We start from the raw sequence: 18,288 nt of genomic DNA, 5'->3' as shown, positions 1-18,288 counted from the left end.
AGCTTTGGGATGCGACCAAACATCAACTGGAATGGGGCATAACCAGTGGTCTCATGTACTGTAGCATTATATGCGAATGTCAGAGTCTGTATCTGCTCGGGCCACTTGTGCTTCTCCTTGAGAGGCAGAGAACGAAGCATAATGCCCAGAGTCCGATTAAACCGCTCTGTCCCACCGTTTCCCATCGGGTGGTATGCTGTAGTGTGGGATTTCTCAATACCTGCCAGCTTGAGCAGTTCTGCTATGAGGGTACTTTCAAAGTTGGTCCCTTGATCCGTATGAATGCGTGTTGGAAAACCATAAACACAAAAGACGTGATCCCACAGCTTCTTTGCAACTTGTTTTGCCTTCTGGTTTACACACGGAAAGGCATGGGCCAACTTTGTGAAGTGATCAGTCACAACTAATACGTCTACAGAACGCTGCTTGCTGTCCTCAGCACTCCAAAAATCCAAACACACTAACTCCATAGGGGTAGAAGTTCTAATGCTCTCAAGTGGGGCTCGTGCAGATGGCTCTGGTGTTTTGGCCAAAATACATCTCTGACAACACTTGACATAGTCCCTTATGTCACGCTCCATTCTAGGCCAGAAAAAGCGTTGTCGAGTTAGCTGGAGAGTTCTTGACTGTCCCTGATGTCCAGCAAGATCGTGTACACCAGTTAAGGCTTCAATCTTAAGACTAGAAGGAAGGACAAGTTGAAACCTCTTGTGCTTGCTTAGAGGATCTTTAGAGACACGATAGACTACTCCATCTTGAATCTTCAGCCGATCCCATTGCTTAAGAAGAACCAGAGCCCTGGCATCCATTCCAGCCCTCTCTCGCCTTGATGGTCGCTTTTTCTGACTCAGGTAGGGCATAATTTTTGAGATTACTGGATCTGACTCTTGGCTATGTTGGATCTCCTCAAGGGGGATTGCTGAAATTGTGTCATACCCAAGCGGCACAGCATTCTGAATAGCCTGAATTGCCTGCATAGCCCTCAGCTCAGTTACAGTCTCCCACTGATTATGGAGGTTCAAATGAGTTCCGACTGCTGTGTGATCACAGGACGCTGCAGAATTCGGCTGAAGCAACACATGAAGACTGTTCACTTGTAACCGGAAAGTGTCTTGAATTCCATCTTCAGTTACACCTGCAGCTTCAGTGAGTAAGCTGCCATATCGCTCTGTGATGAGCCTGTGACTGACTGTTTTTGCAAAAGGATCTCTGCTCAAAGCGTCAGCCACAGTGTTCTTCTTTCCAGCAATATGTTTGAGGTCAAAGGTGTAAGCAGCAAGCTTAGTCAAGTCAAGTCATCTTTATTTATATAGCGCTTTTTACAATACAGATTGTATCAAAGCAGCTTCACAGTGATAACATGAAAATAATACAAAAAAAATAATTTCATCATCATCCACCTTTAAGGCAGATCTATAATATTGTTGAATATTAAATGTCCCCAACTAAGCAAGCCAAAAGGTAAGGCAACAGCGGCAAGGAACCAAAACTCCATCAGGTGACAGAAGGGAGAAAAAAACCTTGGGAGAACCCAGGCTCAGTCGGGGGCCAGTTCTCCTCTGGCCAATGAGTGAACAGTGTATGAAGTTCAGAAAGAAACAGAGTATTTGTCCAGTTCCGGTTGTTTGAAGTCGGAGTGGAGAGGAGGAGAGACTGGTTGACACTTCAGGTCAGCGGCGTCGTCCTGGCGCTGGTCCTTCATCAGATCTGGATACGGCCTGGTTCCGGTGGACAGCAGTAAACCTCGGGATAGACAGAGAGACTAATATTAGCGTAGACGCCGTCCTTCTTATGATGTACCAAGTACATCAGGATTACGGGAAGTGTTCCCGGTCCCGGCTGTTCTAAACTATGCAGCCTAATTATATAAGTCTATAATGTGTTATGTGTATGCTAGGCCGAAGAGATGTGTTTTTAGTCTAGATTTGAACTGACAGAGTGTGTCTGCTTCCCGGACAATGGTAGGAAGACTGTTCCAAAGTTTTGGTGCTAAGTAGGAAAAGGATCTACCGCCAGCAGTCGATTTTGATATTCTAGGTATTATTAACTGGCCGGAATTTTGAGATCGCAGTAGACGTGAAGGACTATAATGCGTTAAGAGCTCGCTCAAGTACTGCGGAGCTAAACCATTTAGTGCTTTGTAAGTGATCAGCAATATTTTAAAATTTATCCGATGTTTAATAGGCAGCCAATGCAGTGTTGACAGAACAGGGCTAATATGGTCATACTTCCTGGTTCTAGTAAGAACTCGAGCTGCTGCGTTTTGAACTAGCTGTAGTTTGTTTATTAAGCGTGCAGGGCAACCACCCAGTAGAGCATTACAATAATCTAGCCTTGAGGTCATAAACGCATGAACTAATTGTTCTGCATTATTCATTGAGAGCATATGACGTAATTTAGATATATTTTTAAGATGGAAGAAAGCGGTTTTACAGATACTAGACACATGACTTTCAAATGAAAGATTGGTATCAAAGAGCACACCCAGGTTCCTAACCGACGACGATGATTTAACAGAGCAGCCATCAAGTGTTAGACAGTACTCTAGGTTATTACGTGTGGAAGTTTTTTGTCCAATAATTAGAATCTCTGTTTTTTCTGAATTTAGTAGTAGGAAATTACTAGTCATCCAATTTTTTATATCAGCTATGCATTCCGTTAATTTTGTGAATTCGTAGGTTTCGTTAGGTTTTGAAGAAATATACAGCTGAGTATCGTCGGCATAACAGTGAAAGCTAATTCCATGTTTCCTAATGATATCTCCTAATGGTAGCATATACAGAGTGAACAGCAGCGGTCCTAGTACTGAGCCTTGTGGTACGCCATACTGAACTTGTGATTGATAAGACATCTCTTCATTTACTGCTACAAACTGATAACGGTCAGATAAGTATGATTTAAACCATGCTAGTGCAATTCCACTAATGCCAACATAATGTTCGAGTCTATTTAAAAGGATGTTGTGGTCAATGGTGTCAAATGCAGCACTAAGATCCAGTAAAACTAATAGAGAGATACAACCACGATCGGATGATAAGAGCAAATCATTTGTGACTCTAACGAGAGCGGTCTCGGTACTATGGTACGGTCTAAATCCGGACTGAAAATCCTCGCAGATATCATTTCTTTCAAGAAAAGAACACAGTTGTGAGGATACTGCTTTTTCTAATATCTTTGACAGAAATGGCAGATTAGAGATCGGCCTGTAATTGACTAGCTTTGTAGGATCAAGTTGCTGTTTTTTAACAAGCGGTTTAATCATAGCTAGCTTAAAGGTTTTTGGTACGTATCCTAGAGACAAAGATGAATTAATGATATTAAGAAGAGGATCTATGACATCTGGAAGCATCTCTTTCAGCAGCTTAGTCGGTATAGGGTCTAACATGCACGTTGTCGATTTAGATGATTTGACGAGTTTGCAAAATTCTTCCTCTCCTATAGCAATGAATGAATCAAATTTTTCCTCAGGGAGACTACAATGCACTTCCTGATGCGATACTGTATTAGACGGTTGCATAGTTATAATTTTGTCCCTGATATTATCGATCTTATAAGTGAAGAAGTTCATAAAGTCATTACTGCTGTGTTGCTTGGAAACTTCTGGGCTTGAAGCTTTCTTTTTCGTTAGTTTAGCCACTGTTTCAAATAAATACCTAGGATTATGTTTGTTATCTTCTAATAGGGTTGAAAAATAAGCAGATCTAGCAGCTTTTAAAGCCTCTCTGTAAGCAATCGAGCTCTCCTTCCATGAAATCCGAAACACCTCTAGTTTTGTTTTCTTCCAGTTGCGCTCCATTTTTCTGGCTGCTCTCTTAAGGGCCTGAGTGTGCTCGTTGTGCCACGGCGTCGGACTATGTTCTTTAATCTTCTTTAAGCGCAGCGGAGCAACTGTGTCTAAAGTGCTGGAAAAGAGAGAGTTAAAAGTTTCTGTTGCAATATCAAGTTCTTCTAAGCTATCCGGGATGCTGAGATGATGAAACTGATTAGGAAGATTATTGATAAAGCAATCTTTAGTGGCAGAAGTGATCGGTCTGACATATTTATAACACGGAGTCGGCTTTGCAGCCTTGGCTAAATGTAATTTACACGAGACTAGATAGTGATCTGAGATGTCATCACTCTGTTGCAGTATTTCAACGGCATCAACATCTATTCCATGTGATAGTATTAGATCTAGAGTATGATTACGACAATGAGTCGGTCCTGACACGTGTTGTCTAACTCCAATTGAGTTTATAATGTCTTTAAATGCCAATCCCAATGCATCTTTTTCATTATCTATGTGTATATTAAAGTCACCAACAATTAGCACTTTATCTGCAGCCAATACTAATTCTGATAGAAAGTCCGCAAATTCTTTGATAAAGTCTGTATGGTGCCCTGGTGGCCTGTATACAGTAGCCAGCAGAATTTTCAAACGTGATTTATCGTTTACACTATATATTTTTACATTAAGCACCAACACTTCAAAAGAATTATATTTACAACTAGATTTCTTAGTGGTTTTGAAAATATTACTATAAATTACAGCAACACCTCCTCCTTTGCGTTTCAGGCGAGGTTCATGTTTATAACCGTAATCTTGTGGGGTTGACTCATTTAAAGCAATGTAATCGTTTGGTTTTAGCCAGGTTTCTGTTAAACACAGCACATCTAGGTTATAATCTGTAATCATATCATTAACTATTAGCGCTTTTGAAGTAAGAGATCGAATATTCAGCAACCCAAGCTTTATCATTTGCTCATTTGTATTATATCTGTTTTTTATTTGTTGAAGATCAATTAAATTTTTAACCTTAGATGGGTTTGAACGTATTTTGGATTTCCAAGTTCGGGGAACAGACACAGTCTCTATATGATGATATCTAGGTGAAAGAGGCTCTATGTGATGGGATTTATCTGACCTTGGTGACGTGAGGCCGCTAGCAGACGGTCGGTTAAGCCAGTCTGTCTGCTTCCTGACCTGAGGCCCAGATTGTCATGTTTTATCTCTAAGACTATGAGCCAAATTACTAGAGAGAAGAGCAGCACCATCCCAGGAGGGATGAATACCATCTCTTTTCAACAGGTCAGGTTTGCCCCAAAAACTTTTCCAATTGTCTATGAATTCTATATTATTTCGTGGACACCACCCAGACAGCCAGCCATTGAGTGAACACAATCTACTAACTATCTCATCACTCCGCCGAACAGGAAGGGGGCCAGAGCAAATTACAGTGCTTGACATCGTACTTGCAAGTTCACACACCTCTTTAATATTAATTTTGGTGATCTCCGACTGGCGAAGTCGAACATCATTAGTGCCGACGTGAATAATAATCTTAGAGAATTTACGTTTAGCATTAGCCAGCACTTTCAAATTTGCTTTGATATCAGGCGCTCTGGCTCCCGGCAAACATGTGACTATGGTGGCTGGTGTCTCTATTTTCACGTTCCGTGTAATAGAATCGCCAATAACTAGGGCACAATCAGAATAATTCTCAGTGGGTGTTTCACTGAGTGGGGCAAATCGATTTGTTATCGGAACGGAAAAGTGGTTTTTTGATCCGCGACTAGAGCGATCTCTCACTGTCACCCATCTGCCCTGCTGCACGGGCTCTACTTAAGCCGGAACCGACTCATGTAAAGAGTTCACTAGGCTAGGCGCATCCAAAATAGTATCTAAAGCTCTAGCACTCTTCTTACTATTCTCGATTAAAGTTTGGATGCGTGTCTCTAGTTCTGAAATCTTCTCCGTCAGCCTGACTGTCTCCTTGCATTTATCACATATAAATCCTATATTGCCGACAGAGAAGGCTATGGTAAACATGTGACATGAAGTGCAGGTGACAATAACAGGAGAAGACATTACTCACCGTGTTTGTTGACTGATTCTTACTCACCTGGGCTTTTATGAACTCAAAGGCGCGGGCGCGCGAGAGAAAAATAAATAACTGAGCGCACGGGTGGTGCGTTAAAAGGCTAGCGAGTTAGCGTGTTGTGCTGACAATAACGGAAGCTAGCAATGTCAGGTTGTCAAGCTTAGACACCCAGCGCTGTTCACAAGCATCAAGTTTAGCCTTGGTTAGAATATAAGTGAGCGGGTTATTGTCCGTCCATACAGTGAACGTGTGGCCCTTTAGCCAATGACTGAATTTCTCACACACGCTCCACTTTAAGGCTAAAAACTCGAGTTTGTGTGCCGGATATCTCCTTTGAGAGTTACTTAGGGACTTGCTTGCGAATGCAATGGGACGAGCTTTTTCCTCGCTTGCTGGTATTTGTGATAACACAGCCCCCAGTCCATCCAGAGAAGCATCAATTGACAAGATTAATGGAAGCGAAAAGTCAGGATGTGCTAAGACCACACTATGCAGTAGGCTCTCTTTCAGATTAGAAAGGGCATCATCACACTCTAAAGTCCAGTCAGTTGGCTTGAGCTTCCTGTATGTGCCTGCCTTAGCCTCGGTTCTGAACTTTGCCCTCTTTTTCTGTCCAGCTGTTAGGGAGAAGAGTGGTTTAGCTATGGAGGAGCAATTTGGGATGAAGTGCTGGTAATAAAGGATCATTCCCAAAACAGACTTAATCCTCTTCACAGATGGAGTACACCCATCTTCTTCCATGAGATCAGCTTTTGACAGCTTGACTATGGCCTCAACCTTTGAAGGATCAACAGAAACACCATTTCCATCAATGATGTGACCTAAAAATTTTACGGATGCCCGCATCAGATGGCACTTTTTTGGACTTAACTTGAGATTGTGGCTCCTCAATCGTTGGAATACTACCTCCAAACGCTCCAGAGCTGCATTCTCGTCAGGCGCAAACACCAGTAGGTCGTCTAAGTAACACAGCAGACTACTAAAATTCAGGTCTCCAAAGATACTCATCATCATGCGCATAAACGATGCTGGGCTATTGCACAACCCTTGAGGCATCCTGTTGTACTCATGAAGTCCTACTGGAGTAGTAAACGCTGTGTACTTTTTATCTTCTTCAGCCATGGGGATGTTATAAAAACCTGACGTTAAATCCATAGTACTGAAGAGAGTGTTTCCACCCAAGGCAACCAGACAGTCAGACTGGTGTGGGAGTGGGTGTGCATCCTTAATGGTCCTGGCATTCAGCCATCTAAAGTCCGTACAAATCCTCAAACCGCCATCTTTCTTCCATACCAGAACTAAAGGCGAAGCATACTCGCTCACTGATTTTCGAATTATTCCTTGCTCTTCCATTTCTGAGAGAACTTGGCGTAATTTCTGGTAGTGAGCGGGTGGTACTCGACGGTATGGCAGTCGGAATGGACGCTCGTCTGTCAAGCGGATGCGATGGACAAAACCGCTGACTTCCCCACAATCCAGAGCATGCTTTGAAAATACATCATTGTAATTCTCAAGCAGCTGAACAAGCTTTTCTCTTGCTGCATCCTTGACAGAGCATGTGTCAATGTCGACGTCACCGAGCCCTATGTCCTTTAGTCTTTGTTTAAGATCAGCTGTGGCACCAAGTGGACAAGAATTCCCGGATGTGGGCAATTGTACATGACTGAAACCCTGCAACAGCTCAAAATCTTCTACAGCCAGACATGGGAACACATCAGCAAGCTTACGATTTCTTTTTAGGGTGACTGGTTTGTCTGAAAGGTTGGTGACTTTTAAAGGAACCCAACGATCTCCCCACAACGGTGTAACAACTCGGCCAACGATGATGTCCCGTGGCATGGATCTGGAAGAAGTGGCCTCCACAATCACTGTACTCCCTGGTGACATGGCAGTATTACTCGGCAGCCTCCCCCAGACAAGGTGCTCTTTTTTGGCCATTAGGGTGACTGACTGCTGAAGCTTAACAGTCCCAACTTTGTCAGGTGGATCTCCACCTCTCCAGCGGCAAGTATTTGCCATGATATCCAGGAATTGTTCACACGATGAAGATGGCTCTGAGACACTGTTAGACACGATCCTCCAGTAATCATCACTGATCTTCATCCTGTGCATGAGGAACTTAATCACGTTGGTACCAATGATCAAGTCGTCCCTTTGTCCAGGCACAACTAGAACAGGTACCAAACATTTCTCGCCATACACTTTCAGCTCAACTTCATACATGCATTTTGGCTTAGTTGCTTTACCTCCACATCCTATTAACATTATTTCTTGTGACAATGGTGTGGGCTTTGGCAACACATCCTCACTCAGCATTCTACTCTCTACTGCTTCACTGAAAGTACATGCCATAGATCCGGAGTCCAACATTCCCATCATCTGGAATTTTTCGTTGACACAGACAGGAGCATAAAACAATTGATCAAACACTTCAAGGGTTTGCATATTCTGTGCAATCACTTTAACCTCAACAGGAGCTTGTGCACAGGCACTTTCATAAACTTGCATAAGATCAGCATCTTCGAGGGTTTGCTCTACTCTACCCACACGTCCCCTCTCCAGGTGTGGGCTGACTATTTTAAAGTCGGTGAACCTTGGTGTGGCTGTGCAAACTGATTGCGATCGCTGGGTTGGATATTTGCACAATCCCTCTTTATGTGACCAGGTTCGAAACAGGCAAGACAAAGTCGTTGTTGTCGACAATGTGCTAAAGTTGAATGCTCAGGGGAATGGCATACCTTACATGCTCTCACAGGGGGTTGGCTTGGCCGAGGGCGCCTCATCTCTGCTTGACTATTCTGGGAAAGAGCACGATCAAGTAAACCGATGAGGGTCTTCATGCAGTTATCATTCTGTGGATGAGATGGGGAGCTTGCATTAACGTTATCAGGTGACACAACAGGAAAACCACTGGTGGCGACCTCACACTCCATAGGTGACTGGGTATGAGTTGTAACATTTCTCACAGCAAAGTTACGCTTGGATTTGACCGCCAACTGTTCCTTTTGCTCAGTCTGATATCTGTCAAGGTGCTCTTGTACCTCACTCGCTGTCCACTTATCTGGTGCTTTCAAGCGGAAAATGGCTGACAGAGTTGGGTCCGGGCAGTGTTTGACAAACATCATGGCTGCCTCCTGGCATGGATTATCCATCTTTCGCCCAAGCCTAGTTAGAGCCTCCTCTGCAACATCCACAGCCTTATTTAACCGGACCCAGTATTCAACTGGGTTTTCCCCGGCGACAGGCACTGTGCCATAGAAATCAGCTAAAGGCATGTAGGAATATCTGACATCGCTGAAATGCTGTTTCAGAATATCAAATATCACTTTGGGGTTCTCAGAGGGTCTTAGGGAAGTGTTACTGCGAAGGGTAATTCTAACAATGTCTTTGGCTTTACCCATCAGCCTTGAAAGGATTTCATGATGGTGCTCCAACATTGGTATGCCTCTTTTCCGCAGGTAAGTGTCCATCAAATCCTCCCACTCATGCACACTGAACTTATCTGTCCCATCCCCTCGAAAGACAGGGGGCTCTTTTGCTTCAGACTGCATGACTAGTTTAACTCCTGTCAAATTTAGTGAGGGTGCCTCTGAGAATGACTGACCTGCACCTAAACTTTGAGTCTGTGCATTGCTGGCTTCTCTTTCCCCATACGCCACCCCACTTTGGGCAGAAATTATACTCGTTCCCACTTCCTGAGCAATGTGTGTGATAAGGTTATACCATGCTGGATCACTTAAGTCTGGGCAGACTGATAATGGATTACCCCGTAACTGACTAGGTGTTTGTTCAGTTACCCGAGTGGAACAAAGTTCAGGTGATGTTCGGTCTACATTACCCCTCCCTGCAACAGGTGTGAATGTACGGTCACTGAAAAGTCTACCTCTCCCAAAACCTGAATCTGACATGTTGCTATCAGCATTAAAACTGTCTGGATTGTAACCATGTGCCATCATTCCTCTTTAACATACAGGTCACCAAACAATGAGTAATGTAAACCCCAAATGTAAAAAAAACATTTAAGCGCCAACACAACAAATGGATACTTAAAGTAAAAAAGTAAAAGTACTGGCACTAATTATAGTGAAATGTCCCGTTCAGCAAAAATGAACCTATTCGTGTTACTGTTCATTGAAACCTTGAGTAAAGTGCAGCGTCCAACGGCGACCAAACGGCATTGATCCTTGGATGAAGATCCTGGAAGACGAGCTGATCTTCATCCGGGTCACGGCACCACTGTAACCGGTCCAATTCTGACCACCAATTACGATCTGCGTTGTGTTGTGTAGCTGAAAGGAGACACGGGACAACTGGATCTGCTGCTGATCTGAAGAATTTATTTTTCTTGGAGCATGTAGATGGTGCTGGATGGAATAAAGAGAGTACAGCATGAAATGCTTGCTTCTGTGATTTTATCACCTCTCCTCAGCGCGCTCAAAGCAGACCGAGCACATCACAATGACAGTAAATAATCAAATTTACAATAAAATGGATGAAAACACATTACAAACAATATTTAAGGAAAATAAATGGTCACAACAATTAATAAATTGTCACAATGAACAAATGTGAGCCATACCTGGATGGAATAAAGAGAGTACAGCATGAAATGCTTGCTTCTGTGATTTTATCACCTGCACAGATCAAAGTCCAATGAATTGATCGGCCAAAATCACCGCATTCAGTCGACGCACACACATACACTCAAACCGCTGTACTCAGCTATAAAGCTATAATATCCAATCCATCCATGCATAAAACACTTCGTAATACGTTTCTAACACTCTTAACATGAATATACGTAAACATTATGTACTCAATCCAACTTCTGGAAACTTTAACACTTTATATTGAAAGAGCACCGCTAGCTGCTTACCTCTCCTCAGCGCGCTCAAAGCAGACAGAGGACGCAGCGCGGGTAGAACAGAAATGACGTCATGACGCCAGTACAATTAATCAACTTTTTCCGAAATAATACTGATAAATGTTCAAAACTAAATTATTATGTCTTTTTAAACAAAATAATATAAAGTAAATAAAAACTGACAGGAAGGATTATTAGTGAAACATTAATTTACATTGTTAATATACACTATGAATATAAACATCCGTCACATTTACATGAGAATGAACCTCATTGGTTCTTACACGTCAAGCGAACATGCTTGATCTTCTGTTTACCACAATTGATGTGTGAGCTGATGAATGTTTATATGTGAATAAAATTCAATCTGTTCATAATATAACGTGATCGTGGCTCTTCAGAAAATTTGGATTAAACCACTCGGTACATGTGGATTAGTTTTACGATCTCTTTATGAACTTTTCGAAGCGTCAAATTGGTAGTTGCGTAGCTGTCAATGGAGATTTCATCAAAAAGATCTTCATTTGTGTTCCGAATATGAACGAACGTCTTACGGGTTTGGAACGACATGAGGGTAATTCAGAGTAATTAATGACAGAATGAATTCCTTTTTTTGGTGAACTAACACTTTAAGGTTCACAGATCAGCTAAATTAATAATAGAGTGCTGTGTAGATGAAAATGGAAAATAACTATGTCCTGGTTTCCTAATATTGTTCAAATGTGTTATTATGTGTTTGCTTAAAGTTTACTAGTTCACTTATTTATTCATTAAGTATTTTATGACTTTAACATTTTTGAAAATAGAAATTACTTTACAATTAGCCTTCAGGTGACTGCATAAGTCTCTGTCCTTATGATGCTCTTAGTATTCCAAGGAGTCCATTTTCAAGTTCTACTTTAGTCACAATGGCTTTGGGAAATGGGAGCAAGACTAAGATTAATCATAAGACAGTTCTGTTATCCACTTAGACTCATATCGCTTTTGGGAAACAAGATACATCAATCTGTTTAACAAGAACAAGCTCTGTTTTGTTAGGTGACACTGACCTTGTGTGTTTATATTCGACAGTAACAGTTATTTGTCCACAATCCTGCTGAGAAACGTTGGAGGACAAGAATATGGTCACTACATCTTCACTGCCAGAAGTGCCAGTGTCAATGCCTCAATTATTTTTAAAGTTCATGTTTACCGTAAGTTTTAATAAAAAAATAAAGATTACATAGATTAAGGAAACCATGGTTTCATCTTTTTTTGTTTTTCCAAACATACAGAGAAGCCTAATACTGAAATTAAGTGGGAACATGGAATTGCCACTTGTGTGGCGATTGGTTATCCCACACCGAGGATTCAGTGGTTCCAGTGTGAAGATGCCAGAGCTATGTATGTCCTCTTTCTGGATATCATATCAGATATATTTGTTATATAAGATCGTGGGCCCTATATTAACATTGGGGTTGATATTAACGCCCTATATATATAAGCGCATGGTCTAGAGCGTAGGGCGCAAGTGCACTTAGGACGTGTCCGAATCCACTTTTGCTAGTTTAACGACGGGAAAAATGATCGGCGCTCCCGGCGCCTGGTCTAAAAGGGTCGTCCCTATTCTCTTAATGAATAATGGGTGTGTTTTGGATTTACGTGCGTTAAACCAATCAGAGTCTCATCTCTCATTCCCTTTAAATGCCAGTTGTGCTCGTGCCATGGCGGATTCGCTATTTACATGACGAAATTTAATAGTTAAAAGACCGAATGCGTCTCCAGAGTGCAAACGGATCTGCTCGTGCGCGAGGTAAAATTGCGCAAGCAGACCATCTACGGGACAAGCCGGATTCCACCATATCTTTATGTACACAATAATCATCTTTTACATTGTAATTACATTGTAATCCGCGTTGTGGACCCGCCAATGGGCGCACATTACTAACGCGCTCTACAAAAAATAAATAAATATTGCGCTATTGACTTTAGTGCAGGTTTAAGTTGGTCAATGGCGCAGTCTATTTCTGTTCCTCAAAATAGCAACGCGTCAACAATGCGCCTGAACACACCTCGTTCTCAGACCAGCAGCACATGGGCGCACAAATGGGCGCAAATGCATTTGCTATTTAAACAACGTGGCGCAGGACATGAAAATGATAACTGTGTCAGGCTGAAACTAGCAAAAAACACTTCCGCCGCGTTTGGCGCTGCATTGCACCGGGTGTAAGATAGGGCCCAGTATCTTTTACAAGAAATGTTTGAGGATGCACTAATTTTCTGATTTTAATATGAGTAACAGGTGTAAATACAACCATACATCAACTGTGGAGTTAATAGCCACCCAGTCCACTTTTGGGCATGCCAGAGAGCATGGACCAGTGCTGGTGAAGAGTGTGTTACCAGTGACTAACGCCAATACTAATTTAACCTTTGAGTGTGTGGCTACAAACATTGCTGGAGAAGATCGTGATAGCTTCACCTTCAAAATTTCATGTAAGAAAAATGTCAATATCCCTTGCAAATGAGCACCATTTTGTGCATTTGAAGTGGAGTTGTCATCTGATGCATCTCTAATGTCTGTAGATGTTCCTGGCAATACATCAGTGTGGTCAACTTCAGTGTTGATCACTGTTGTTCTCTCTGGAGCCTTCACTGTGATGATCTTATGGATGTTGATCCTTTTCTACAAACACAGAAAGGTATTTTTTCATTTCTGTTGTACTCACAAATCGTGCAAAAAATAGATTTTTTAACACCACTTTTTGTTTTAAGGCTCATAAATATGAAATCCAATGGAAAATCATTGAGGTGAATGATGGGAACAATTACACATTCATCGACCCCACCCAACTTCCATACAACAAAAAACTGGAGTTTCCTCGAAATAAACTGAAGCTTGGTACTGCAACCATGCACTTATTGTTTTATATTATCATAGTTTTGTTGTTATTAATTATAAGAAATAACCACTGCATCAAACAAACCATTGATTTTACTTCAGGACAAGTTTTAGGAGCAGGAGCTTTTGGGAAGGTGGTGCAAGCAACGGCTTTTGGGCTTGTCAAGGATGAAACTGTTACAAGAGTGGCAGTGAAAATGCTCAAGCGTAAGTTCAATACATATTATGACAAATTTTAGTCGATTTTTATGAAAATTGCTGGATTCATATATTTGGAGTGAATATATAAATATCTCAGATATAGAAATCTGTTCATTTTAGGTTTGCAAACGTTGGATCAAGGATTATGATTTAATATGACAACACTGTAATAAAAAACACTGAAAGGTCTTCAGCTAAATTATAAGAGTAGCTTGACTTTACGTTGTAGTCTCAAGTGTAAAGGTAAAAAGAAGCAGAAATAGAAGTCTGGAATTGATGACTCAAATTATTAAATTTATAGTAAAATTTCCCACTATAAGCTGTTAGATTTGTCAAAAGTGTAGGCTAATGTTATGATAGTTTGGTTATAAAGTATTTTTGAGATTATAGACTATATAGACCGTCTCTGGGATACCCATGTAACCTGGTTCTCTGGGAAGGAAATGAGAGGCTGCATTATGGCGTTGACACTATGGGAATAGCTTCCGCACGTCTGAAGCATGTGTGAAATCACACCAATCTTATTAGCTGATTGAGGTCAGGTGACAAAGTGTAGTATCAAGACCTTAAAAGGGCACCTTCATCCTTTCGAGGGAACTCAACTCTGCATCATGGCGGTCAGCTACCGGAACGTTAATATCCACGTCGTCATACTGAGCGAATGCCTGATCAACACGGTTGTGAGGTTTGCATGTGCACAAACCCTGTGGCCCACTGAACAGATTGTCCAAGAGAGACTTCAGAGCCTAGAATCAAATCCATGTCCAAACTGTAAGCCTGAATGTGTGTGGAAAGGTCCAGCTTGCCGCGACATAAACCTTATGGCCACTGAAGAAGGATTAACCCAGAAGAGATCCTGGGGTTGGATCCATATCCAAACTGTAGACTGATATTACCAAACTGCATGAATTGAATCATCTTAGAGCGGTGCATTTTTTGACATATGGACATTACTTTCACTTATCACATCTGATAACAGATTACTCTAAATTGTAATATAGAAACCTACATCTTCTGTTAGACTAAAACTTATGTATTGTGAAAAGGGTTATACAAATACATGTTCATTGAATTGAATCGTATTAACAATCCAAAGTGACAAGCACTGCTTGGTGGCAGAAACAGTTGATCAGATTCTCACCGCACTTTCTGAGTGGTCAACGTGAATCCCTAGTGCCCTGATTTGACTTAAGAGGTAAAGCCTCTCCTGCTCCAGCAAGTCAAATGGCAGAGAGGAGAAGGCTTGAAAAATGACCGGATGAACAATCGAGAAAGGCACCCTTGGAATGTAACCTGGCCTCGGGTCCGATGTAACTTTGACCAGTCTAGGGACAAAATCAAAGCAGGAGGAGGCAACTGAGAGGACTTACAAATCTTCTACTCTATTAAGCAAAGTGAATGCCAGCGACAGAGCCACCGTGAGAGTCAAAAACATTTCCAAACTGACTCCAAGGGCTCAAACCAAGCCTCAATAAACCTTCCAGGGATACAGAAAGATCCCAAGAAGGAACTCGCTGTCTGCAGGCCCTTAGCTATCTGTTACCAGACAAAACATTAGATACTAGGTGATGCTTCCTCACAGAAGCTCCATCAATGTGGAAGTGAAAAGCTGAACGGAGGCCATTTACAGCTTAGGAGTAGCGGGTGATTGTCCTGCTGGAAGACACTCCTGGAAGAACTCTAGCACTGCACTAACTTGGCAGTGGACTGGGTCAACGTGGTGCTACCTGGGGCATAAAGTTTCCTTTAGTAGAAATCTGGTACAGCTTACAAATCTCGGGTCGGGTTGGAGAATCGGGAATCGAGACAAAAGGCCCCTTCTCATCAGAATCTCAGAAGGAAAGCGTTCCAGAAGAGACAAAATTTAAATGCACGGAGAAGAGACGGATGAAACGTGACACGACATGCCCTTTTGGTCTTTATGATGCACTACACTTCATCACCTGACCTCCGTCAGCTAATAGGATTGGCTTGATTTCAGACACCGGCGCCAGCTGAAGGCGTTCAGTGTCAACGCCATGCGTTGAGTTCGCTCGAAAGGGAACTGGCTATTTGAAACTATAGTTTGAATGAATCCCATTTCTTTCCATGACACAATAACATTACAGTACAGAACCTTTTCGGCATTATCCTGAACATTGTACAAGCATTTATTTCATGTGTCATTGAACAGAAGAGAGGCTTTAGGAAGCTTGTGTAATCGTCACATCATTTTGAATATCCCAGCAAAAATTAGTTCTTCACATAACGGTCAGTCTACATGCTTTCATAGACAACCTAGGAAGTCATGCAAGGTCTCATTTTTTAAGTTTTGTAACAAGCTGTTCACACATTGGCAATAAAAAAGTGATTAATACATGACAATTCTTACATATAGCCCCTTTAAAATCAGCCATTGGGAGTGGGACTAAAAAGCAGCCCTGGACAAATATTTTGGACTGCCAGAGAATGAGGGTTAAAGCAATGACCCAATCACAAGACCAGAGGTTTTTGTTTAGAACTTGATACGGTATAATAATTTCAATCTCTCCATTTCTGTTCCTCACCCCAAACAGCCAGTGCCCGCTTTGAAGAAAAAGAAGCACTCATGTCTGAGCTGAAGATCTTAAATTACATCGGGCCGCATGAAAACATTGTCAATCTGCTGGGAGCATGTACTCAGGAAGGTATGTCAAAGGCATATTCTCACATTAATAAGCAGTGAAATCTTGTGAAATCAGATTATCACTATAACAAAGAAATCACTTCTTTTAATATTTAGAAAGAAACATGAATTCATCAAATTCATTGAAACTGACTTGTAGTGAAACATGTGCTCCCTTAGATCTTTGAGCCACACAATAAACTATTTAATAAAGTGAACTACTTTTACCAATATTTTGTATTGATATTTACACTTACTTAATCAGTTAACTTGGCTAAAGACAAATAGAAGTGAACAGGGCTGTTAGTAACACTTATTTTCTATAACGTCTCTAGTGGGTTTTTTATACGCTGTTTATCTCCATCATTAAAGTTGTCTAAAAATCTACAACTTATTCTTGTTTAAATTAAATTCTGACACTATAGCATGGACTTCAGTTTAAATTTTGTACATTTATTTTTATAAAAAATAAATAAAAAAATAAAAATGTATAAGCCCCATCAGTAATTTTAAGCATTTTTTTTTTTTTCAAAAAGATGGGGGAGAATAGTCTATATAACAAACAAGTTAGAAAAATTACATGTTTATTTTACATGTATGTTGAAAAACATTACAGGAAATGCTTGACTCATTGCATTATACAATAAACATTAAAATACCAAAATTTAATTTTACATTACACAAGAGCATTGGACCAGTGCATGATGCCTTCTAAACTGGTTCATTTAATTATTTGTTGCCTATTAACATTATTAAACTTCTAAACAATGTTGTTTTGAGGTTTTGTCACGTTATTAATTAATCACGTCTTTAATTAATAACACAAAATCACTCAAGACAGTAGGAATACTGACTTAACAATAATGAGAACCAAATGAAACACAGCGCTTAAATAAATAGGGAATCAAAGAGAAAAGCATGTGTGTGGAATTAGGAACTATGGAAACTAATTACTAACAGGGAAACTAACTAAAGGAACTCAGGCCTTAATTGTCCACACTAATATGTTTTTGTTTGAAAATGCATATTTTCCTCTCCTTTTTGGCTTTACATTCACACTGAGACGGCGTTTTTAGCTACGAAGCTTTTTGAAAACGCTCTCCAAAGTGGATACATTTAAAAGCGCTGTTTTCACGTTGTAGTGTGGACTGTGAAAAGGGAGGTATTTAAAAACGAACGACAATGTCAGTTTAGTCATGTGACGCATATTGTACCAATAGACATTCATGTTTATGTCGGTATTGTGCCTGTTACTGTATGTGCTATTCACTTTCACACAGTTGCTAAGATATGTTACTTCGAACACTCTTCATATCACAGTCCTGCAAAGATGACAGAAAATTCACTCGCATTTGCTGTCCTTCGGCAAAACATGAGAGCAGTCGCGTTTTACACCAAACATATAATGGTGAGTGAGAGCGACCTGGACGCAGTGAATGCTGAGATATTTAGCTGAATAAAATAATCCTGCCAGAAGAATTGCGCGATAACTTGATTATGTCTGTTCTGTCTGTATCATCTCAGTGAGCTTTCATGAGGGTTTACACATGCGCTGTAAGGTGAATTTAGCGTTTTCCAACGTTTCAGTGTGGATGAGAAACTTTTGGAAAACGCTTGAAAACGATAGGGTGGACGGAGAGCGTTTTTTAACAAAAACGTTTTCAAATCTATCCGTATTAAAGTAGACATAGCCTCAGGCATACAGGAACAGAGAACAAAATGAGTGAAAATGTAACCAAAACAAAACAGAACAGAATATACATGTTACAGGTTTGATATACTCTGCATTATAATTTGATTGCCTTTTTTTTTTTTTTTACAAAATCCTCTTGCCATT

General features: G+C 40.9%; 1 protein-coding gene across 2 annotated transcripts in view; it reads left to right on the top strand.

Annotated features, from left to right (window-relative positions):
* The window catches only part of csf1rb (colony stimulating factor 1 receptor, b), a 79,410-nt gene that overhangs the window by 36,034 nt on the left and 25,088 nt on the right, over positions 1 to 18,288 (top strand). For both annotated transcript variants that reach the window (XR_013794473.1, XM_079585042.1), the window contains exons 7-13: positions 11,797 to 11,918; positions 12,000 to 12,108; positions 13,007 to 13,200; positions 13,291 to 13,406; positions 13,480 to 13,606; positions 13,709 to 13,813; positions 16,363 to 16,473. Coding sequence is in view for 1 of the 2 variants with exons in the window: in XM_079585042.1 (XP_079441168.1) it covers positions 11,797 to 11,918; positions 12,000 to 12,108; positions 13,007 to 13,200; positions 13,291 to 13,406; positions 13,480 to 13,606; positions 13,709 to 13,813; positions 16,363 to 16,473 (884 nt within the window). In the remaining variant the exon portion in view is untranslated. The remainder of the gene's footprint in view (positions 1 to 11,796; positions 11,919 to 11,999; positions 12,109 to 13,006; positions 13,201 to 13,290; positions 13,407 to 13,479; positions 13,607 to 13,708; positions 13,814 to 16,362; positions 16,474 to 18,288) is intronic.

This window comes from Phoxinus phoxinus (genome assembly GCF_949152265.1).
Source record: "Phoxinus phoxinus genome assembly, chromosome: 17".
In the NCBI taxonomy this organism is placed as follows: Eukaryota; Metazoa; Chordata; class Actinopteri; order Cypriniformes; family Leuciscidae; genus Phoxinus; species Phoxinus phoxinus.
This window is presented reverse-complemented; position numbering and strand designations above follow the sequence as displayed.